The sequence below is a fragment of the Glandiceps talaboti genome, chromosome 11 (genome assembly GCF_964340395.1).
Source record: "Glandiceps talaboti chromosome 11, keGlaTala1.1, whole genome shotgun sequence".
Classification (NCBI taxonomy): Eukaryota; Metazoa; Hemichordata; class Enteropneusta; family Spengelidae; genus Glandiceps; species Glandiceps talaboti.
The window spans coordinates 7,070,783-7,096,425 of NC_135559.1; the positions used below are offsets into that span (position 1 = coordinate 7,070,783).

The following is a 25,643-nucleotide window of genomic DNA, read 5'->3' on the forward strand; positions in this document are numbered from 1 at the left end:
TTACCAGAACATGTTATTGGAGCAGAAACTGTTAAAGACTTTAAAATTGTCTTGGACCAGTACTGGAACACTACAGGGATTATATAGGCCTTTAAGGCTTTTCTCCCTTACTTGCCATGGATGGATGTTACCATGGCAATCATATTAAATCAAATCACATGTAAGGAAATACCACTGCTGGGAAAGAGGACATTTTTTGCAAACTTAGGGTTACAGAGAGTCACTTCATGGGTTTTTACAGCACATACATTGCCTGGATACACCAAGTTAAAACTTGTTCTACATTCATTGTTCAGTGGACGTCCTGGCCATGGACATGGCATATGGAGAGTCAACAGACATGTATTTGTAATAGTATATAAATATACTGATGACTCCCAAGTGTTTCATTACCTTCAAATTATAGCAAAAATCATGCCTTATTTCCTGCAGTGGTGTTCCCCTTTGAATCCATGACAACTGTCAGGGACGTGAAAGAACACTGGACTAAATATATATGTTGTGTACCCAACCCACTCTGTAACGGCAACAAAAAAATGAAGTAGATAAGTTACATCTGGGCGACGGATGTTAACAGTATATAAGTAAGCTATGTTGATGAAATGACAGTTGCGACATCCGACCAATGCAAACATTGTTGTCACACATGAAAGCTTGACACAGTGATCTTCAGGTGCCCCCATCCCCATAAGTTGTCATTACTTGCACAATTATAAAATTCTTTCTGCATGAAAAATACATATCACTGGAGTGAAATGAAACCTCGCCGTGCAAAGTTCACAAAGTCATACAAAAACAGAAATTCATAAAAACAAATGCAGAACAAAGGCTTAAAGCGGCCACCCAGACGTGGTTACTTGGAGGGTTGACTTGATAAATACTTGGCTGGTTTATCTGTTCAAATAACTAGTTTAAACACTGAAAAAACTCCAAGATTTCCTCATATTAAACTTCACCCTACGGTTTCCGACTTGTCCCTTACATGCTTAAACATGAATCAGTAAACATGGTAACTGTAGCTATGGTAACACAAAACGAAATTAAGAGATTCATGGGATGCTAAATCGAAATGTGAAGACTGTTATGTATTTGGAACAGTCTGGATCTCTTTCATAATGAATCGACAGTAATAAATAGTTTGTTTTTTTCGCATACTGATTTCCAAGTACAGAGATTACAGTGTAAAGTTTAAACAAATTAGGTAAGTGGTAACTTTCAACAGTGATGCTGCCATCTACCCAAGGGGGCTGATAGCTACGAAATATACCTGACTAGTAGTGGACACTCGAACCACAGACAAGTAGTGAACATTTGAACTGCTAACAAGTAGTGGACACTTGAACCACAGACAAGTAGTGGACACTTGAACCACAGACAAGTTGTGAACATTTGAACTGCTAACAAGTAGTGGACACTTGAACCACAGACAAGTAGTGGACATTTGAACTGCTAACAAGTAGTGGACACTTGAACCACAGACAAGTAGTGGACATTTGAACTGCTAACTAGTAGTGGACACTTGAACCACAGACAAGTAGTGGACACTTGAACCACAGACATGTTGTGGACACTTTAATCACATTTCAAAAAAACACTAAATACTCAAAAGTCACCGAGTTGTATAAATCAATTTGTTTATCAACTGACATTTGATATTGAATGAAACAAAGAAAATAGTAAAGTATCAATATCGACAAGGAATATCTGTCAACAAAGTTTTGTTTTTTCTTTTATTTTACTCTTTTTTGCTTTGTTTAAAAGATAATTAAGGAAAAAATTCCTTCTGTAATATAATGAGTTTTATGACATAAAATCAATTATCACAATGCAATATTGCGTCTTTTAGATAATACATCTTTTACCATTTATTGAAATTGTTGTCTGAAAATTTCAATATAATGTAAACTACTCTAGTAATGCAAAGACTATCACCAGTTACCCAAACTCCCACTGTATCAGTGGTTAACCCCCCCCCCCCCCCAACTCACAGTCACAGTTAATGTATGTCATTTATCCCCGTTCTCAAAAATAGTAAGTTTTCTATACATAAGATATGGTGACAAAGCACACTTAATAGAATTACAAAACCATGGATAGATTTCAACCACTATGTACAAAAGTGTCAGTAGAAATGTTACCAACTGTTAAATCACCTAAAACTTGCATGTGTATACTTTCGCAAATACACTGTGTATAGGGAATTGTACACAGTACACAGAACAATGTCATTGATTGGCTGTCACTGAACAGTACAATGATACTGATTGGTTGTTTGGATAGACTACACATTGTCCCTGATTGGCTGTCTAGTCTACACAGACAGTACAATGTCACTGATGATTGCTTGTGTTTGGATAGATGACCTTACATATAGTCTCTGATTGGCTGAGTCTACCCTACACAGGCAGCCTATTGTCACTGATTGGCTGTATCAAGACAAACAGCACAATCTCATTGGTTGGCTGCATTTGCCTGTTTGGATAGAAAGCACTGAACACTTTATGCGAACCGAAGCCACTGCATTGACTGCTACCATTTGTCCTACACTTTTAGTTATATAAAATTCTCTCGAGCAAATAGGCAGGTCCAACTCTTGTTGTAACTTCTGTTTGCTGTTTGTGTTACATACAAGCCTAGTAAGTCTGAGCTATAAGCAAAGATTGACCAAGTTCAATACTTGAAATCTATATCTGAAATGTTAACAATCAGAGAATGTTTTTTTTTTTTTTGCATATGGCTGTATTGCACAACGCTGTAGTCAACTTCAACAATAACTGTATTGGCAGTAAAACTGTACCTCCTAAAATTAAGTGATACTCAAGCAAAACGAAACGTACTTGAAGTCATTATATTAATGTAAATAAAAAAAACAGGAGATGCAATGTATAGCTACTGAAAAGTGCTACATGTACAGCATTGTGATGTAAGGACACAATCAATATTTTGATAAAAATGTACAGCAAAATCACAAAATGTTGGTAAACAAATCTCAAAATTTTGGTACACCATAGAAAAATCTGTCTATGGGTAAACATAAACAAAAATCTCAATATTGTGATACACAAAAACTAAAATAAAGATTTATGTAGCAGTTAATGTTCTTTGTACAGCATCTAATTTTCGTCGCTATCGTCATCCATACCAGGACTTGTTGGGCTGTATGTGGGTGATGTCGGTGAATATCCAGGTGTGGTTGGTGAATATGTAGATCCTTTCGGACTTGTGGGCGAGTATGTGGGTGATGTTGGGCTGTACTTGGGACTAGCTGGAGAATACGTGGGTGATGTGGGGCTATACTTTGGTGATGTCGGTGAGTAAGTAGGACTTGTGGGCGAGTATTTAGGACTTGAAGGCGAATATTTGGGACTCGCAGGTGAGTAGCTAGGACTTGTTGGAGAGTACGTTGGACTTGTTGGGCTGTATTTGGGAGATGTGGGTGTATACTGTGGTGAACTTGGGCTGTAACTGGGTGAGGTTGGGCTGTACGAGGGACTGGTTGGTGAATATTTGGGACTGGATGGGGAATAGCTAGGTGAAGTTGGGCTGTAGCTAGGTGACTGTGGCGAGTATTTGGGAGAACTTGGACTGTAACTTGGTGATGTTGGAGAGTAGCTGGGAGATGTTGGAGAGTAACTAGGAGACGATGGACTGTAGCTAGGGCTGGTAGGTGAGTAGCTTGGACTGGTTGGTGAATAGTTTGGTGATGTTGGTGTGTACTGTGGTGAGCTTGGTGAATAGCTAGGACTTGTAGGGCTGTAAGATGGACTGGTGGGACTGTAACTTGGTGATGTTGGCGAGTAACTTGGTGAGGTTGGACTATATGATGGGCTGGTTGGTGAGTAGCTTGGTGATGTCGGACTGTAGCTAGGTGACGTAGGAGAGTAACTGGGACTGGTTGGTGAGTAGCTGGGACTAGTTGGACTGTATGATGGTGATGTCGGACTGTAGCTGGGACTGGTTGGAGAGTAGCTGGGACTGGTTGGTGAGTAGCTGGGACTGGTAGGTGAATACTTAGGACTGGTTGGTGAGTACCCAGGACTGGTTGGAGAATATGATGGCGATGTAGGACTGTAGCTGGGACTCTGTGGGGTGATGGATGGTGAGCCTGGTTCATAGGCTGGAGAAGTTGGTGCATAACTAGGAGACATACCACCACTTGGGGATGGCATGTAAGGACTGACTGGTCCAGGAGAACTTGGTGAACCAGGTTGTGGAGACCAGGCAGGACTGTAGCCAGGACTGAAACCACTGACATCAGACTGTGCAGAGGGACTGAAGCCAGCAGCACCAGGTGTCATTCCACTGCCTGTAAAACAACAAAATATAATGTGGGTTAACGTTCATTTCCTAGACTGATGTGATGTGTAGTGTACCACACGCAAGCTACGTTGAAAAGTTTAAACAGAAAATAGGGAATTTAGACCCTGGTCGTTTAAATGACAACAACATGTGTCTACATCATTTGTTTTGATGTGCTCAAAATAGGAACCAAACCATTGAAAGTAGCCATTACTCTTCCCCAATTTTCAGAGTATACATGTACTTGTGGAGTTACAATGATATTATTCCCAAAGTTTTTCTTCTTGCCCAAAAATTACTTGTAACCTATGGATTTTCACTTCTTGTCTTTCACTCAGTGACAAGGCCCCTTAGATCACTTATATTTTCCTTGTGTGACAAGGCCCCTTAGGTCACTCATATATTCCTTGTTTGAATGAAGAAAAAAATATCTAATTAACCCAAATTGCTAAGATGTTGAGTAAAATTTAAGTCTATAAATGAGAAGATTTTCGAGATCGGAATTGTGTTGTTGAGGTACAGAAGTGTGTAAGACAACTCACCTAAGCCTGGCGACCATGCTGGATGTAACGGTGTAGCTCCTGAACTCCATGGTGTCATCTGCGGTGACATACCAGGTTGTGGTGTACCCACTGGACCAAAATACATACCACCATCAGCAGGCCCCCCTGTAACACAATACATTGGTTACATATACAAGTGATAACATTTTACTTGTGTTGACGATTGCTATAATTATGAGAAATGTTATGTCAATATGATGCTATATAAATTTTTCACTTGTAATGTGGATTGTTCTCAACTAATGCACTGCAGAGCTATGTAATGTGATCTGTTGAAGCCTTGTGACCTGTCATCTTACATGTATGTCATATAAATCTATTCCTTGGACTAACAAATGTTTTTGACAAAGAACTGTACAGTAATGTAATGCCACATGATCATGCCTACTGTACTGTACTGTACTGTACTGTACTGTACTGTACTGTACTGTACTTTGCTATACTGTACTGTGCTGTACTGTACATTGTACTGTGCTATACTGTATTGTACTGTACTGTAAATTGTACTGTACTCTACTGTGCTTTGCTGTACTGTATTATACTGTACTGTACTGTACTGTACTGTGCTTTACTGTACTGTATTGTATTATACTGTACTGTACTGTACTGTGCTTTGCTGTACTGTACTGTATTGTATTATACTGTACTGTACTGTACTGTACAATATGGTTAGGATGTGTAATGTGATGTATTTCTGACCCACAAAATATCACCACCCTGCTACTTACACAAACTGAATACACCACACACATCATAAATTAGCAGTATGTATCAGAAATATGTACTTGTTTTTGAATTTTAATTAATAAAACAACTTTACTACGTTTATCAACTTGAAAAACAATGTGAACAAAGTAGATCACGCCCACCAAGTACACTTACCTATATTGCTTGGTATCTCCATACCATGTTTACACCTCTCTGCATCCAGCAGTAAATCAAATGAACCTGTACCTAACTTGGCAAGTTGACCCAGCATGATATTTTCACTCACACCTTTCATATGGTCAACCTCTGCATGTGAAGCAGCATCCATCAGAATATCCACCTAGTAATAGAACAATGAAAATAATATCATCACCCTGCTACTTATACAAGCAGAATACACCATACACATCATAAATTAGCAATATGTATCACAAATACGTATTTTGTTTTGGATTTTAAATAAAACAACTTTTCTAGGTTTATCAACTTGAAAAAAAATTGTAAACAAAATAAACCAAGTCAATGATTGTAACTCATTGAATGCCAAAAACACCCCCCCCCCCCCCCCCACATAAATGTGCACAAAGTATGTTATGGAATGTACAGGAAGTGGTTTGATATTTCAACAAACTGAGTTAGTACAAGTAATCACATGTAAACACAATTTTTATGCGTGGATATAGGGCGAAATAACAGACATATACATAGCCGAGATGTGATGTGACGTGACAAAGTGATGTTCTCAAGTGTATCAAAAGTAACCATCAAAAATTCATAAAGTTACACACTGTGATCCTTTAAATATCCCAGATATCTTGAGGATGGTCAGTTAGGTTTTAAAGTGGGGTAATTTTTTTTTTTACTGTTTCTTCAAGGTTTCATAGAGAAGCTATTTCCTTACCGTTTCTTCAAAGGAGCACCTCATGAGGGCGCCAACATCTTGTCTGTTGATACCATGTCTTGTGATAGCCATGAGATGACCTTTGGCTGTCATGATGTCACACAGCAATGCAAGATGTCTGTAGTTGACATAGGAACCATCAAAGGAGATGACGTGGTTCATTTCTTTCTCCACCGACTTTCTGACAGCTTCAATACCCAATACCTGTCAAGCAGTAACAAGATACAAATATCAGAAACGATACTTCAAAGACAGTCTAAAGTGCAATGATTTGGTAACCCTGGTAACAGCAGCACCAGGTGGCTGCATTCTCAACCATTCAAAAAAAAAAATCCCTGTAAGTTTTTTTAATTTTATTCATCGTGGAACTTCCAACATTATTACATTGTATTACAGAATGTATAGATCTACATGGGTGTATTTTGTTGTTAACACCCTTGCCTAGTTGCTTAATAGGTGTTGACAAGAATAGAGCCATTAGAGGTAGAAGCTAGAAGTTCAGATCAAGTTATTTTCAGGAACTGAAATTGTTTTAACCACATTATGTTGACTACTCCATGGATTGACATACATAGGTTGGTCAGCTGTAACTATGAAATTTCTGATGAGGATTGTCGACCATGACAGATCGATAGCCCAGTTCTGAAGACTTTGAACTGTTCTTGTGTTATAACCTGTAAAAATCATTTGATCTACCAAGCTGATGAACATTTTTGGTTACTTCATGTATTACCATGCTAATTAATGCCAATTTTTCCTCTGTGGCGTCTTGCAATAACATATCTTTCAAAAAGTGGATGAGGTAGCCAGAAATGGCGTATTCAACTGTAATAGACTAACCTGGAAGATTTCACAGATGTCATTAGATGTTGTCCTGACAGGATCTACATCTCTTTCACTGAGGACTTTCATTAACGCTGTACCGTCAGTTTCCAGAATCCATTCCTGTAAGGCTTTGAATTCTCCTTGGTCTGTGATTGTGATACGTTTCTTGTTTTCTTCCTTTGGCAGATGCATGTATACCTAGGATGAAGATCATAATACACTAAAAGTGAAAACTTCACCACGATTGGCAACAGAAGTGGCAGTCTGTAAGTGAGGAATTCGGCTAAGATAAACACACACACACACACACACACACCAAATACATACCAAATCACTGTTTGGTAACAAGGAGTGGTGGCATTTTGCAAATTCTTACAAAAAGTTGATTGACAATGTGAAAGAGGTGTTGTCACAACTCGTCTTTGACTCAGTGACAAGGCCCCTTAGGTCGCTAATATTTATCATTATATTGGATCATACAAAGAACAAGTTTTACCTTTCCTATCTGTTCAATGCCTTGTAAAGTCATATCTGTCAACATGTTGGCTTCAATACATCGTAGGAATACATCGTCATCCATCTTATCCACCTGTTCTTCTTCCTGTAAAGATATGTCAACACATCACATTACACCGTGTCCAAGCCAAGTTGTATGTGTTTGAATGATCAAATTTAAAATACACGATTTATACCCGGGTTGTTCAGCTGAACATATTGCAACCATCAAATCCATTTGTAATCACATCAGCTTAAGTCATATCTACTGGATTATTTACCAGAGTTATGTCTGAATACCTGGTTTGAGTTCAGTCAATTACAAGTGTGGGTAAGTATGTAGTACTATATAATGCACATGAAATATATATAAACAACGTGATAAGAGAGTGTGACTAGAATCTACATCAGAGGCACACTCTGTTCTTTTTAGTGATCTTGTTGTCTAGAACTTATCTCACTTTTTGCATGGATTCTTTCCTCATTTCACTTCATTCACGGACATTTCCATTCCTGAGTTGAACGCTATACTGATACTAGTAGTTTTACTAGTTTGTCGCTCAAAAGGATAGTTAGCAGAGTGAACAAGTAAACTTACATCTTGGAATTTGTTTTCATCACTGTTCATGATTCTAATACGTAGAACCAGTTTCTCGGCATTATCATCATTAAATATACAATTGAGATCATCTCCAAATCCAGCATTGATTTTCTCTGCGATCTGTTCCATGGATAGTTTCTTGTCTGTCATACGTTTACGGTCAAGTTCAATACGTAGAAGCCATGGTGAGATACGTGTAGGGTCAAAGTCGGGCATTTCGTAGTACACATTGACCCAGTCCTGGTCCTCTGTGATTACAGTGTTCTGGGGGTCAGGGTCGTAGTAAATGGCAGTATTGGCAGTCACTTTACGGAGTGTAGTATGCTCCAATCTACACAGAACATCCTGTATGAACACAAAAGCGTTAATTTGTTGGTTAGACACATGTAACAACACCAATGTGTCATCAACTACACATGGAAATGCTTGGTTAGTCATGCCAATGTATGTATAAAACTCAACTTTTCAACATCCATCTTTTGATAAACTGCATGCGAAAATGCTTGGGATTTCTGATATAAATTTGCAAACACAATATACTGTTTTATAAATACCGACCATACTAAAACTGTGACATAGCATAAACACTATTTGGTGGCCATTTTGAATTCTAAAACAAAATTCTCATAAGGACACTTGATTTTTCTTCTTTTTGATTTTGGAGCTTTCTCGATCAAAAACAGCCAAAGTTTAAAGACTTTCCCTCCGAACTGTATAGTACGTTAACTAACCTTTGCCTTTTCTGCATCTCTGGCAGACTGTCCTGTCAGGAACACAGTCAATGATGGAGTCTTTGGCTTCTTAGACACGTTGATAATTTCTTTAAGTCGTGGTACACCAAGGGTGACGTTCTTAGCTGATACACCAGCATAATGGAAAGTATTCAATGTCATCTGAGTGGCTGGCTCACCAAGAGACTGGGCAGCCAGGGGCCCACACATTTCACCAGGTTGGGCCTAGGAAAACAGATTGATACAATGTTACTGACAGTGAGTCTGGGCAGCCAGGGGACCCACACATTTCACTTGGTTGGGCCTAGTAACACAACATAATACAAATGTTATTCAAAATCCCATATTAGATTAAACAGTTGTCTTCTATCGGAAATTTACTGTTGTGATAAACCTATGAAATAATAAAAGACCCTATGACATTTGAGTACCAGTTTTGACACTTGGGGAATTTACACACAAGCTTGCAGTGTTTAGTTAAGCAATAAACCACCCCCTGGGAATGGTATACCAAGAGGTTTTGACCAGTGAACGAAATATATGCACTCCCTATTGAGTTCACTGGTCAAAACCTAGTGGTATACCATTCCCAGGGGTAGTTTACCACTATTATATTATCCCAGTATATTGAAAATATCGGAAACAAGATAAAGACGCAATATTTTCTGGTTTCATTTGCACCCCCATCCCTGCACAGACTACAACGTTTGTAGACGAACAATGAACATCAAAATTTGAATGCGTGCCAACTGTACATTATCGCTCATTTTAGTCGCGCTAGTTCGATGTCTAGACCAATCAGATCTCTCAATTTGCGCCATCAATATACTGCTATAACATAATGCTGTATTTTCAACTGCTATGCTCAATGATATTTGGTCCTTAAGAACACTGGAAGCACTCTTAAAATACTTTGAGTATGTCACATTTGAACTCCTTGTCATCAAAACTTACAATTCCAAAACCTGATGCAAAGTATACCAAACCTAATTTGCAACAATGTAACGCAGAATTAGCACTGGTTCTAACCTGAGCCTGTTGGAACCGAGTTTCAATTTCTCCTAGGATCCAGTCAAAGGCTTCAGCAGACAATTTGAATTCTTCTATAGATCTCTTTGAACACAGTGTAGATCTGACTAGCACATTCATCAAAATAGTAGCATTGGCTTGGGCCTGTCTGCTGATGGAATCCTCGCCTTTTACAATCACCAATTTCTTACTCAATTCACGAATACCTACAAAAATACAAATACCATTTTTCAACATCGTAGCTAATGAAATATTTGTACTAATTGGAAATACAAACATAATCATCTCTATTCATTCAAATCAATTTGGAAACTTGGTTGCCATGGAACTGTGGCCTGCTGTCCTAGAAAAGCAGTAGGAAACCGGAGAACCCAGGAAAACCTGTGTAGTTTAGTAAGGTCAATCTGAGCATCATACTTACTACATACATGTCTACTTATTTTAAGTCAAACCGAGCCAGTTTTTGGTTGGTTTGAGCCACAACTACAGAGGTAAGAGTTGTATGAGCTAAACACTCTGTAGAAATAATTGACAGACTAGGTAATAGTCTGAGCACACACACTGATTTCTTTGCAGTATTAACAAATTGACTTTAATCTAGGACTCATTCCATATCCTGTTTTTTTTCCTGGTTTTCCTGAAAATCTACTATAAATATTCACAACAAAATGAAACCCATTGTCAGGTTCAACTTTAATTAACTATAAAACACACTGTACTGTACATGTTCAAGAGTTGGACAGCAATGATCACTTCCGATATAAAAACAAACATACCTTCAATGACTTTCAGTGGATGGAGTTCTGTAGGTTTCCTGATATTAATATGGAAGATCTTCTGGGCATTCCAGATTAGTCTTTGTAGATTGCATGGTAACACAACCTGAAAGGGTTGATAAACGACATTATTAATATTAATTGTAATAACATCATGTGAAATAACCTGATCTGCACAGTTCAATGACCAGGGCTGTATAGCGTCCAAGTTGGTCCATGCCCCCCCCCCCCCCCCCCCCCCCCCATATTTGTTGTTGACTATTCAAATGAAAATATAACACAGGACACTTTACATATACATTCTGTTCAGTAACTATGTCATTTCCTGTTTGACTCTTCTAAAATATTTATTTTGTGAAATTATGAACATTTCTTAAGACGTGTTGACAAAACCTAACATATTACACACATTACTACTGCACTGATTTCCGCCATGTGTCCTTCTCTGTAAAATTTTTTTTTTTTTAAAGTTAGTATTTTGACATGATCAGATGTACCTTGCTCTCTCCAGTTGGAGTAATACTTCTCAACGTTTCTCTGTCTTCTCTGAGTTTTTCAAACTCTTCTTCCAGTGCTGCTTGGACATGTGCACTTCCCATGATGTCTTTGACAACTTCTTCGGCCAGGAATCGTCTTAGCACCCTATAATGAATACAGAAGTCCACTTAATTAATGTTTTATTCATTACAAAGAAAGTCATGAAATCTCAGCAGTATATGGAAATGGAATGTATATCTAATATATAATGCAACAAGTGGGTCATCATGACCGCAGTGCATTCTGGGTAATGACATTTTACCCCATGTGGGGGAGGCTCTATAGAATGTAGCCAAGATAGTATAGAAACCAAGAATTTGAGAGACTTCTACAGTTCGAGAACGCCCTGTAGAGGACGCTCTGGAACTAATTAGTTGCTTGGGAGTGATACAATTTAACATTACAACTGTCATCATTCACAAGTGCAGATACAATAAGTAGATCGACGATCTCGCTTTTAATTTTGATGTAATCTCGTCGACAATTTTTGTGTGTCTGTCCATAAAAATAGTAAACTGATAAGACAGTCCACTTCAATCTGAGGTGTAGTGAAAGAATATACATACCTTTCGCTGGTATAATCAAATCTAAATTTGGATTCAAAGGCCTTGTGAGATGGTTTCATTGATGGCATAGACTGATGTTCTACATGAGCGCCGTCCAGACCATCTTCACCGTATCTAAGCTGGATCAGTGCGTCGTTGCTATTTCGTACAGTTCCGTCGTATCGCACCATTACACTCTCCATGGCTTTGATCAAACGACGCTGGATATAACCTGGACACAGAGTTGACAAGAGTTCCATGAACTTACAGAGCACTTTTTTTGTTGAGATTTTGATGTTTACACTATCTTGATCACAGGGTGATTAGATTCCCACAGCAGAGGAACCTTAGTAAACTAAAGCCTTTATTATCCAAGCTGTATTTCATTTGTGAATAAAACACATGTTAGTCTCACCATAGTTAGTTGAAACAAGTTGATATCTATGTTGGGACTTGTCAAGTACATCGGGTTCAAATTTAAGAGACACAATTCAGGGCGTTGAGATTTGGCTATGAACCCCAATACCTCTTTTTTCATAGCATCTTGACATCGTAACAGATGTTTGATGAAATACGATTTTCATATTATCAAGACAGGGATCCTAAGCTCTCTGCCGGCTCAGACCTAAGTGGAGTCACTCACAGCGAATACTACCCTGAAATAAACTCACCTGTTTCAGCAGTCTTGACAGCTGTATCAATAAGACCTTCACGTCCACCCATGGCGTGAAAGAAGAACTCAGTTGGCGTCAAACCAGCAAGGTAGGAGTTCTCTACAAAGCCTCTACTCTCGGGACCATAATCATCTTTGATGAAATGTGGCAATGTACGATGACGGAAACCGAATGGAATACGTTTACCTTCAACGTTTTGTTGTCCCACACAAGCGATGACCTACGGATTAAAAAGAAGCGTACATCAATGTTAACAGCAACTCTATGAACTGATATTTCCAACATTTTGCTTTCCCATACAAGCAATAATGTATAGATCAGACAGAAAAGTATCCCTAAATGATACAGAAATACAAAGAAAACATAATGTTACACTACCAGGTCCCCAATTATACAGCTGGGTTGACTGTGATGCAATCGTGGTTCAAACTTGTCCAAGGACTTAGCTGTTTAGAAACAAATGGTAGCGACAAGGCTTGAATCTTGCAGATGGTAGCAACAAGGCTTGAATCTTGCAGATTCCAAGGTCGTCTCACTCTAAACCATCTGACCATCACTATTCATGTAAGATACCCATTCCCATAAAACTAAAACATGACAATCAAAGACAAAAAATAGACAGTCATTGAACCCTACCTGAGATATGTTAATTTTTGATCCTTTGGATCCAGCTACCACCATAGCTTTGAAGTTATTGAATTCAGATAAACTCTTCTGCGCTGAGCCACCAGTTTTGTCACGGGCGTCGTTCAGGATACGATTCACCTAAGAGCAATCGACGACAAGACTGAAGTTAAGCTGTAGTTATTGAACAGTGTTATGTGTCTACAAAACTGAATTTGTACTTTTCACTGACTTTTAATATGATTGTGATACATCAAACACCTCTAGAGGTAAACGCTGTCTCAATTGAACAGGGTAGAGAAAATTTGGAAAAATTCCTAAATTTTACTTGCCTGGTTTTCAAAGGTCTGTCTCAAGGTATTACCAGGTGTTGGTTCTAACTCGTCATTATGCGCCTTTTCAATGACTTCTATCACGTCTTGTTTGGCTTTACGGATAGTATTCTGGATATCGTCATAAGTCTGTGCATCAGCAATACAGTCACCAATACCTATGGTGTGACCTTCTATAAGTAGATAATTATTGACCACAGTCTGGATGTTACCATAGAACTCTTTGGCTATCTCGTGTCCCATCTCTAAGAAGACGACGTGACCAAGCGATCCACTGGACGTACCTAGCGTCTTCTTACACAGAATTCCCATCACAACTTCTCCATTTTCAATGAGCACCTAATAAGAAATAGACAACAGATATCAGCTGGTCTTTTCATGTAACTGTGCTACAACGATGGATAATCAACTACTGGCTATCTATCGCAAAATATTGCTGTATGTGTTGCTATTAGTGATTTGTGAATTCAAGATATTACTGCCTTCCATAAAAGATGCTACATAAACTACAACAGAGACTGAGGAAAAGAGACGATACCTTTGTATCTCCAGGTGATATCCATTTGTAAGGACCGGAGTCCTCTTCATCTGGATGTGTACTGTGTGTACGGATCAAGTTGACATTACCAGGTACAATCAACGACATCATCTGTTTACCAGTCCACAATGGTTTGGGTTTTAGAATAGCTGGTTGTGGCATTTTACCATCCCATGACGGCAGCCACATCAGTAAATTCATCACATCATGCTGAAAAAAAACATTGAAATTGACAAGTTGGTCAAGAACCAATCACAACAGAGAGATTTTTCTTAACAACCAATCGCAACAGTGGCTTTTCATTACCAACCAATCACAACAGTGACTTGCTATTACATAACCAATCACATCAGTGGATTGTTGTTAACAAACAATCACAACATCAATGGTTGTTTGACAACTTGTCCAAACATTCATGAATATTCCCATTTAACAATCAATCAAAATATAGGCATGTGATTTGTCATAAAACTTTGAACGCTGACAAGAATCTTCAAAATATAGAATTGACTAATCAAAGTAGAAGACATTTTACTGAACAACATGATATAAAACACAATGCACACCTTTTCCAGAAAGACATCTCTCTTTGTGAACTTTCTGACAGCAGCCAAGGAATCCTGTACGATACCCATGACTGGTTTGTTGGACTGTGGTGTAACAATCTGTCGAGGTACCATCATGATTTCACCAATCTCAGCCTTGGTTTCTAGTGACTGCGGTACATGCAGATTCATCTCATCACCATCAAAATCAGCATTGTATGGCGTGGTCACACTACAAAATTAACATGCGAAAGAGTTAAATGTTGCACAGAAAATTTACGTATGGTGTGGTCAAACTGCAAAATAAACTCGCCAACAGTTACTATTTCATATGATGTTTATATTACAACATAAACACTATCGAAGATATCTTTTGAGTGTAAATGAAAACATACCTGAGATTGAGTCGAAATGTTGACCATGGTAGGATTTTAATACGATGCCCCATCATAGACATTTTATGTAATGTAGGCTGTCTGTTAAAGACAACAAAGTCATTGTCTCTGATGTGTCTCTCCACCTGTAAGTATAGAGAAGACATGTAAATGTATTTGACAATAATGTTACATATAACAACACTTCACAATTCCATGTGGACAACAAAATTTACAACACCTTTTCCTACATATTCCAATGAATTCCAACACCTTCCTCAGTGCTAACACTTGGCTGGTATAACACCCATATGGCATACACTGCAAACTGGAAGCGTGACTGCCTGTCCCACCCCTTCATTAACACCAGGTTCTCTAAGTGCAAACACGAAGCTGGAACTAACGCCTCACTACCAATACGATATGGTATGTGCTGATAGTATGCACCTGGTAGGGCAAGCACCAGGCTAGCTCAATGCTAACACTTGGCTGGCACTAACACGTCACAAGCATGTATTAGTAACTAGAAGGGCTAATGCCTGCCTACACCACCAGTCCTACCTTACCATCAGGGTAGCTCAATGCCCAAACTTGTTAAAATCTACATCATAAACTCACCTTGTAACCACACTGTAAATGTAAATCACTTGCTTTGGGATGATAGCGTAGATCAATTCTGTCTCCATTATCACGTATAATATACTTGGCACCTGGGTATTGGTTTTGACCACGTCTCACCAATTCATGCATTCTATGACATTAAAGATACGTTCCATTAGAATGATTTATATACACTATCAAATTTATATAACGACACTGCAAGGCCAAATGTTAAATCTAACATCAAAATTAACTATCCATGGCTGATTTGGCAAGACAGTTCCTCCCCATACTTCATTTCTGTGTGATTAATGGAAAGGGGGAGAGAGGGGAGGAGGCGAAGAAATGTCATTATATACACAAATGTCGGTGTAGGGTTGAAATTTTATTTACATTAATTCAAGTATTGGAACTCCCCTAAATTACAACCCTGTTGTGTTCAGTCATAGAAGTGTTTTTATCTAGCAAGTAAAACAACAATTTCAAATTATCAGTTTTGATCACACACGTTACGCACAGGCTTTTGCGAATGCCCATTTTTCGCTGTAATAAATTTCTAACAACCCACTAGGTTTTGTTGTTTCATCATGCCACTTACCTATCTATGTTGAATGGTGTCACTAGCTCTGGAAACGTCAAGTTCTGTGCAATAGTACGAGGTACACCAACTTGATCGATGGATAAGTTAGGATCTGGTGTGATGACAGCACGGGCTGAAAAATCCACACGTTTTCCCATAAGGTTTCCTCGAATTCTTCCTTCTTTTCCTTTGAGTCTCATCTTTATAGATTTTAGTGGCCTGCCAGACTTTTGCATCGCCTGAAAACATGTGTATCTCTCAGTTAGCGTTCACGTCGTTTGAAATTTAACAAGTTGAATGTACCTAGATAAGAGTTTTGATCTGGTCTTCAGTAAAAAATTAGAGTGATATATATTGAATTAATCACAGTAAATCATGTCAAAAGTGATTTGTCATCACTAGACCAGAATATCTACATAACAGATTGGTTCTTATTGTAATAGTATATTGTCCTACAAAGATGATATTATTCAGTTACGAGTATAAAGCAACGCATTTTAAAGTATAGTGTATATCAAAATCGGACATGATATATTATATGTGATGGTCTAAAAGTATTGCACCTGAGTTTGCACAATTTTCTGCTGCACTTTCACTTGCTTCAATCATGCATACAGCCACAGATATTAAAGCATGCACTTGAGCAAGTACCTAACTACACCGCTGCACTTGCATTCACATGTCAAGGGACTTTATTGAAGTATTTTAAGTGTGTACGCTACAATTATACATACACGTCATGGCATTCTGTTCAAATATTTTGAGAGAGTATGTCACACTGGCACGTACACATTGAAGGGGTTCTGTGACAGTACTTGACCAAGTACATGCCACACTCAGTGTTCTCCACGAGGGGTTTTTGAGGGGCGCACCGCCCCTCTGTTTTCATGGACCGCCCCTCTGTTTGCGTTCAGCGCCCCTTTGTTTTGGTGTGAACGTCTTCAAGAGATTCTATTCAATGCCGTTAATGAAGGAAGTAAACAGCGACACTGCGTCTATCATCATTTATGAACTTATTTATCGCCTTGATTATAACAATGGTAGCCGAAACAAAAACAGTAAATGTAGTACCGTCGTAAAGTAGAAGACGGTACGTTGGTAGTTTCTATGGCCGGGTATATCAAGCCGGTAATTTCCAAGCCTTCCCGTATACGTAATACAGTACGCATACGATGTACGATGTCACGGCAATTTTCGTATTGTATCGATAAATACGAACAAAATCCTAAAATTTATACATGTTCTTTAGAAATAACTACTCCGGTACGGTTCCATGGTAAAATTTATGTCCTAAATGATCACGTTTGGATGTGAATCGCGATCGTAGTACCACGAGGTAGCTCCGAAGTGGCAGCCATGTTTGTTACTGTACATTTGCACTGAACGTATTCGGTTATTCTTAGCCCAAATTCGTCACATTAAAAATGTACGTATTTCCGGCAAATTTGGATGAAAAATCATTTTCCATTCATGAAAATTAAAAGGATATCAAATTTTAGAGAAATAAAGGAAAATGAATTGTTTTCAATTAATTTTTATGAATGACATGCACATTTACAAGGTGAAACCAACAACTCAAAACTAAGTGATAGCTAGCCTAGAGGTGCATACATGTACATCAACAATGCCATGTGTTGTCACTCCTGTGTGTAAAACATGCTTGCCAACATTACTATAACATCGTTTGTGTAACTGTCAACCTCCTTCCTGAAATTTTTACATTGTGAATTATGTGAAAGGTTTGGAAATTGGTGATTACAATACATTTCAGTACATTTTAGTTTGCTGAATGAATAAAATAGGAGTTTTTGATTTTGGAAACTTTTTTCACTTCCTAATATTATGATCTGGAAATATGCTAATGATATGCAAATAAATATGCAAATTAGGGCGCCCCTGTATTTTTCTAAATTGTGGAGAACCCTGACACTGCTGCTGCCACACTTATGCTTACACGTTAAGACGGTTTTGTGATAGTATTTTCTGTTTCCATGTTTATACTCACCCTTGGCAATCCTGGCAACTCATTGTCAGACAGTGTGGCCACGTGGAACTGTAACATCCGAGTATCCTCAGCAATAATGTGAGCTGCAGCACCATTCTGTTCATTTTTTCGTAGTTGATTATTGGCTTTGACAATGTCTGCCAATTTGTGTGTGATGTCATCCTGTGGATCATAACATTTGATAATAACTGAAACAGTTTTCAGAAAGTCTCATTTTTCAAACATAACTTAATTTGAATCTTTTACATACACAAATCTTACAATACAACCCGAAAATAAAATCGATACATTTGTTTACTCATGATGATCGAGAATGAGACAAAATTCATTCAAAGACCTAAAATGCACTTAGTGTCAGTAACTTCTCATTTTGAAGGATAAATACCATGGGATCCCAGATCCCAACAGATCAGAATACTACACATGATAAAGCATTGTGTCAACCAACATCATAGACACCTACTGTTATTTTTGTATCAGTTGTCTAATCAGTGTGCCCTCTAATCCAATGTGACGTGCCACTGACGAACACAATTTCTAGTGACACACAAAAATTTGGTGTCCCCTATCTCTTACTATGTGGTGAGTCACAAGAAATCTCATTTTGACTCACAACAACAAAATTTAGCTATCATTAGAGGCACACTGGTTATCTTGCTGTTTTCACCTAATTTGTCTTTGTGTGAAGTCTTCTCTTAGCTCACTTCATTCAAGCAAAAAGCATCAGTTTTTTTTTGCGAGTTGTATAAGCAAAGGTTTCACTTCCTTTACATTTATACGGATGTACTGCAATTGACTTTTTTGGACAAACACTTCTGTTTTCAATTAACACATTTTTGGGATGTATTTACTGATTTGATGTTCCAGGAAGTACAACTGACACCTAAACTAAATATGTAATCATTCTCGACTTCAGTTTTAGCTCCAAATAACAATTTCAAAACAATTACTATCTGGTCTTCAGTAAAAAATTAGAGTGACAAATTACAAATCACGACGAATCATCTTAAAAATGATGTCATCATAAGACCAGTTTGAAATTTTTAATCGTAACTTTTTTCGGTTCATGAAGAATGCTAAATAACATGACACACACCTGATTACGTGCAGTTCCAAACATGACCACCGCTGGTCTGACAGCCAATGGCGGAACTGGCAACACTGTAACAATCATCCAATCAGGTCGGGCAAACCTTGGATCCATGCCAAGTATGTTGCATTCTTCATCTGAAATCCGTTTAAAGATCTCTATGACACGTTCGGCAGACAGCGCAATCTTCTTTTCCTGAGAGTCCTCATTCACATGTTTCCATTCAGCAGATAGTTCTAATCCGTTTCTTCTAATACCAGGTTGATATCGACCACAACCTCCATGTCCCTGTGGAATAAAAAAAAAACAGTGTAATATCAAGCCAGTGTCCTTCACAGGAAATTTGGATCATGAAGCAAAATTTTGCTTCATTTATAGAATACACTGTTAAGGAAATATTAAATCACTATTTTTATTTAAAATTTGACTAGTCACGCATTGCATAACTTTAAAGAATATATTGTTAGGGAAATCCATTCCTATTGCAGGGGTGAACAAATCCACTGGTCCTGGGTCCGGGACTAGCGATTTTTTTGGGCAGACAACACAAATTTTAATTTGTCTGATCCGTTAGACCAGTACCTTACTGTTAATAACTATGTTAAAAAGTCGCCTGAATATACAGATTCATAGGTACGATTTAATATTTCACATTAGTGGGACCTGGGACCACTAATTCTTTCAGCAGGACCACTGGATTTTTTAAGGCACTGGTCCGGGACCACCAATTCACAAAGTGATTTGTTCACCCCTGTATTGTCTTCCAGAAGGTGTACAGTGGAGTTCCCTACTCTGTAATGTCTTGAGGAGATCCCAGTTTACTTGCACCAATGTACACTAAAATTATATGGTGAAACTGTACACAACATGATTCACATTAGCTACAATACTGTTGTATACAGTAGATTTTGAAAGTATGACATGTTCTGAAGATTTACTGAATCAAGACTACTAAAGTGAGGCTGCCAGTTTGACGCAGGCACAGGAGCACATTGAATTGTTATACACAGCAGTATTCAACAGTTGATATCAGATCCCCTTGTCAGCAGTGTGTTGGTTCAACATAACATGTTTGAACAGAAATATGGGCATTTGTACCATGGGTTTCTCTGTCAGGAGAACTCGCATCTACAATATTGTTTCAGCGATGTTCCAAATATGAGTCAATGTTCAATTATTCTTGAGGAGGCATAATTTCGTTATTCCCCAATATTTTCATTATTCAACCAGCAAATACTCATACCCTGAAGGTTTTGTCACAACTTACAAACAATGTACATGAAACAAATAACTTTAGTTAGGGTCTTGATGGAAACATGCTACGAATATCAGTTTGTCAAGAAGCATGTTTTCCACAGTCATAGTTTTAGTTTGAATCTAGCTTTACGGAAACACGCTCGCCACAAACTTTAGAATCTCAGTTAGTCGTTAGCCTATTTTCCACAGTAATAGTTTTAGTTTAAATCTAGCTTTACGGAAACACGCTCGCCACAAACTTTAGAATCTCAGTTAGTTGATAGCATGTTTTCCGTAGTAATACTTTAGTCTTACCTTAGCTTTGGGTGGTTCTTCTGTTTCATCATCTCGCTGTGCAAGCTCAGCATCAAATTTGTGGTCCATTTCTTCACCGCCTTCACACACTTTTTTAGTTTTACATAAGTCGTACACGTGACCAAGTCTCTTCCTTGGCTGTCCTTTGGATTTGTTTAATATTTCTTTGATTTTTGGATGATTCTAAAAAATAAAACCACATATATTGCAAATCATTGGTATACCAAACAAAGGATGAAAACTGCTTTAGATTTTAGTGGTCGATAGCACGATGTTGGTGGTCAATATTTTAGTAAGCAGGGGTGTAGATATTGGCCCGTAGCCTGTAAACACAATATGTTACCTTGTAATGGCATGCTTTCTTGGCTACTTTTTCCATCATTTGATTAATCATTTGTTGGTTTATCCAATATATATGCATTCCTGTGCAGCATTACTGTCTTGTTCCAAGATATTACCACTCACTTGACATATTTAACTAGCTACTTTTAAAATTCACATAATCATCACTACTCGCTCAATCATTATCAACATTACAATAATTTTATCTGTGGTTCTATAGTATTTGCCTTCACGTGTATTATTTCTACAGATATATTTAAGGTTTGTTAGTTTACATATTTCCTGCTTCTAGAATTCTGTGCAATATAGAATCTAATGAATCCAATTAATGTACACATAATCAATGAATACTGTACACATAGTTGTGATCATGAAGTAATCAAACTTAATACTTTTTTTTACTCCAGCTCAATTCATTCACACTATGAAATAATGTCACTAAAAATACTGAATTTGGTGATTCTATATAAATATCCAGTGCTCACTGGATCTAAGACCACTGCTAAATGCAAACCTTGTATTTTATGTAATCTGGTATATTACAGCCTTTTTATCATGTAAACAAGTTAAAACTTCATTGGGTGAAACACCTGTTGAAAAGAGCTTTACGTTCCATTTTCTCTACAAAGAAAGATTTCATTCACAGATATTTATCTTTCTGATAACTTATTCTTTGCATTTTCAGTTCACTTAACCTGGAAAAACAACAGTACTTACTGAATCCACAAGTAACTTGGAGCAATAAAAGCAGACACATCTCAGTATCTTGACAGTCTTCTTGGCTATAAATCCAGGATGAAATACAGGTTTAGCAAGTTCAATGTGACCAAAGTGGCCAGGACATTCATGCTGTGTTCCAGCACAGGTCTGGCAACGTGAATTTCTGTCAATTACACCTTGCCGAGGGTCCATCAGGCCACCGACCTTAGGACGACCGCCTTCCTGCGTCTCAGAATATTTGATTCCACCTTCTGTCACAGACATGCGTTTCTAAAAGAAGAAGAAAAATGATGTATCAAAATTCACAATTTCTGTAATTGGTGACTTTTTGAAACCACACATGCAACTTGATGCAAGTCCACACGATCAATTAAACTATTATATTCCACTAACTGATGACAGGTTAAGGGGGGGGGGGGGTATTTGGATACATTTTAGCCATGTACATGCACACTGTAAAAAAATAAAAACTTCTACTATACTTGCTTTGCTTGTGAGTCATCTCATAGTAATGAATCAGGGAAAACCAAAATTCGGCGTGTCAAATGAAAATGCAGGTATGCCAATGCATATTATGATGATTCATAAGGAAACTCATTTTATCCTAATACATATCCCTTTGTTTTATGAGATTGGCACTACCTGGTAAATATCTAGAACACACAAACTCTCATTTCTAAAGCTACCTATGTTTTGTAAGCATGGGTCTTATACATCACATTTATGTAGTAACACCACCCCCCCCCCCCCCCCACCCATTAGAACAAAATTTGTCAAATTTATTTAAAAACTGTTGGACCATGTTTTATTGAATATATCTATACATTATCATTACTCGAAAGGCCATGACAGCCAAAAATGTGTTCTCAAATGCTTAAAACTGCTGGCATTGCATAACTTTAAACTCTACTTCTTATTTGGTTTCATCAGCATTTTTTCCCCTTTTCAGATTTTTAGTAATGAGAATAATATCTGACACATTGTCAGGCCTTATGTACAATTTGCTTGTTTTTTTTTGTCAATGAGATATGACTAGCTGAAATGATATGATAAAATATACTGGAATAATTAATAATAAACAAAGTTCTGTGCCTGAGTTTGATTTCATTCTGGCATCTGACATGCATAGCACTGGAAGGATCTGGCAATGTCCATTGAACTGTGACATTCAGTAGATCATTACAAAAATTCAAACTAGACACAATTTAATGAAAATTCACCTCGAGAAGGTAAAGTCTTGGGGTCGATGGGTAAGTCTGTACATGTAGATACACAAGTACATGCATCAAAGTTTGAAACTAAATGACAGGGACCTTGATTTCTGGATAAATTTCAAGCAATTTGATGTAATTGGCACCATTAACAAAGAATGAGACCCCGTCTATGATTTGAACTGATTCAAGCCCTCCTCACATGTACATCACACATGTTTTGCTTGTTTTTATTTGTCCGTGGTGAGAAAATTAATTTATAGCGCAGACAATGACAAGATGTGCTGTATCATCATTTTTGGTGTAATTAGGCATCATGCACAAAGCTAACAAACCCTTATTTGCATCATTTCGACTTTTTTGTTGCAACATACTTAACTAGTATTCTTGTATTGTTTAGCTCATGGAATTGATCCCAAATGTACATCATGCATGTATGTATGTATAACGTATGTATTGAGGTAATAACAGATTACATGTATTACTATACGGCTTGCGAACAGTATATTAATACGGACAGACGTTATGCCAGAGCCACACATGCACGTTACCATTCAAAGCAATGATAAATTACGATGACGTACTATTTCATCTGGACTGAGTATGCTGAACTGGACTCTCTTCACATCCCGCAGAGGTGCCTTCGAATCATTGGTGAGGTACGCCATCTTTGTTTGACGAGACTAAACGTATTTCCGACTTGATATCCGAACGATTTTCTTTTGCGGAAATCTTTGCTCGTCTTCACGTGTTGTCTCTAAATTTGGGTCAATAACGTCAGCTGGAAACGTAGAATATGGTAAAACCAGCTGACTTTATGTCAGCTGCTGGAAGTTAGGAACTACACGCATACACATGCACTTCGCCTTCCTTGCTTCCTGAAGCTTTTATGAAAGGTCAGCGCTTTACCAGCGCTCTAAATGACGATGGTCCAGTTGCCTTTATATAGGGTGTCAGTAAACGGGGTTTCCCATGCTCACTTTCGGGTTGTGTTAGAGGGCGCAGTATATATTAGCGCTGTGGTGGCGTTTGTTTCTATCACAGACACTTGTAATCTTTGACATGTTTAACAATGACAATCAATTATTGACAATATTGCCATATTTAGCCAATAGCATATAAAATAATCTGAAAAACATCTAGGTTTTAGAAACCTGCCAGTATGCTCTTCTCTCCCTTTCACATTCGTCAATATTATCGCGGGGGCGACAGTCTGGGGACTTACAAGCACCTGTAGTTCGTCCTCGGTCGCAGCAGCTCGCTAGCTCGCTGCTAGCGGTATGATTTTTCTGAATGCCTTCGCGACGAAAATATAATACGAGAGAGTTACTAGTATTTCAGAATCATATGTACAATATATTATCTACTTAGCTTTCAATTCGGAAAGCTGAGTCTATTTTTTTTCTTTTAATGACAACCGTTGTTTTTTATATAAATGTTCATGAATCAAAGAAAGTTGTATTAGTGTAAAGAGGAACAAGGTCTTCAGGAACTAGACCCACCGCATCCACCATACACTGTCTTGTATCATATCGTTCCTGGATCATCGACATATGTGTTCAAATTCAATAAGTCAACGCGGATGAAGACTGCCACCTACGGCAGATATAAGTTATATACGAAACTTTCGTTTTATTATCACAAGCGGGCGATAATTAGTTGACCACATGACAACAAAAGTGAGCCCAAAACAGGATAAAACCCCCGGGGATGAAACGCGAAGTATTTTACCCTTTACACAGCTTTCAAATGGGGAGGGGGGGGGTATTCCCATAGAAAGGGTATATACGTATGTATCGCGGTTTATTCGGACTCATGTAGACTTTTGAGTCTTGATTTTTAAAGCATTTGAGGTTTGACCCACCTCTTTGAATGCACGTACAACTTTTGACCCCATATTTTGAAAAAGGTTGTTTGCACGGGTTGTTTTCAGTCATCTCTATCGGAAGAAGGCGCCCCTCCCCCGCCCCCGGGCAGCCAATGAACTAGCCAGATGAGTGAAGCATGCACGTGTCACGTAAAAGTGTATCATTTGACCCCTGTTTCTGGCTAAAATGTAGACTTTTGACCCCTACAAGTTTTTGAATTTTCAAGTTGTAGAGTTTGTGGTTGTAATTTTTGTCTACCAGGGTACATATGTACCCATTACCCACCGTCAAGGTGAATGCGAATGTCTGACAATGAAATAAACGATCATATCCGTATTCTGTCGATTTTTTTTTTTTTTTTTTTTTTGGGGGGGGGGGGTTTACAAAGATCACGATGGCCACATGTTCGGGACATGTATTGCCTAGATGGCTTGAGGAAAACATCACACGATTTCTGCTACAAATGCTGTTTTTTCTTAAATGCAATTTTTTGATACAAGTCACAACGTTATTACATTTTGAGCATGTAAAGAAAACACGAACAATCTAACAAATACTACGCATTTTTTTTTATTATAG

General features: G+C 38.0%; 1 protein-coding gene across 1 annotated transcript; it reads right to left on the reverse strand.

Moving 5' to 3' along the window:
• Positions 1–1,962: 1,962 nt before the first annotated feature.
• Positions 1,963–24,098, reverse strand: LOC144442853 (DNA-directed RNA polymerase II subunit RPB1-like). The gene is made up of 25 exons (XM_078132244.1): positions 23,781–24,098; positions 21,983–22,255; positions 20,924–21,106; positions 19,379–19,660; positions 18,283–18,444; positions 16,296–16,516; positions 15,716–15,848; positions 15,119–15,243; positions 14,745–14,955; positions 14,179–14,388; positions 13,641–13,979; positions 13,321–13,449; positions 12,682–12,904; positions 12,032–12,242; positions 11,426–11,570; positions 10,929–11,034; positions 10,153–10,358; positions 9,124–9,348; positions 8,390–8,737; positions 7,793–7,897; positions 7,312–7,494; positions 6,472–6,675; positions 5,745–5,910; positions 4,842–4,967; positions 1,963–4,306 (listed from the first exon to the last, which is right to left on the reverse strand). Exons 1-25 carry the CDS (start codon positions 23,862–23,864, stop codon positions 3,114–3,116), a joined length of 5,793 nt encoding a protein of 1,930 aa, XP_077988370.1. The 5' UTR covers positions 23,865–24,098; the 3' UTR covers positions 1,963–3,113.
• Between the last annotated feature and the right edge of the window lie 1,545 nt (positions 24,099–25,643).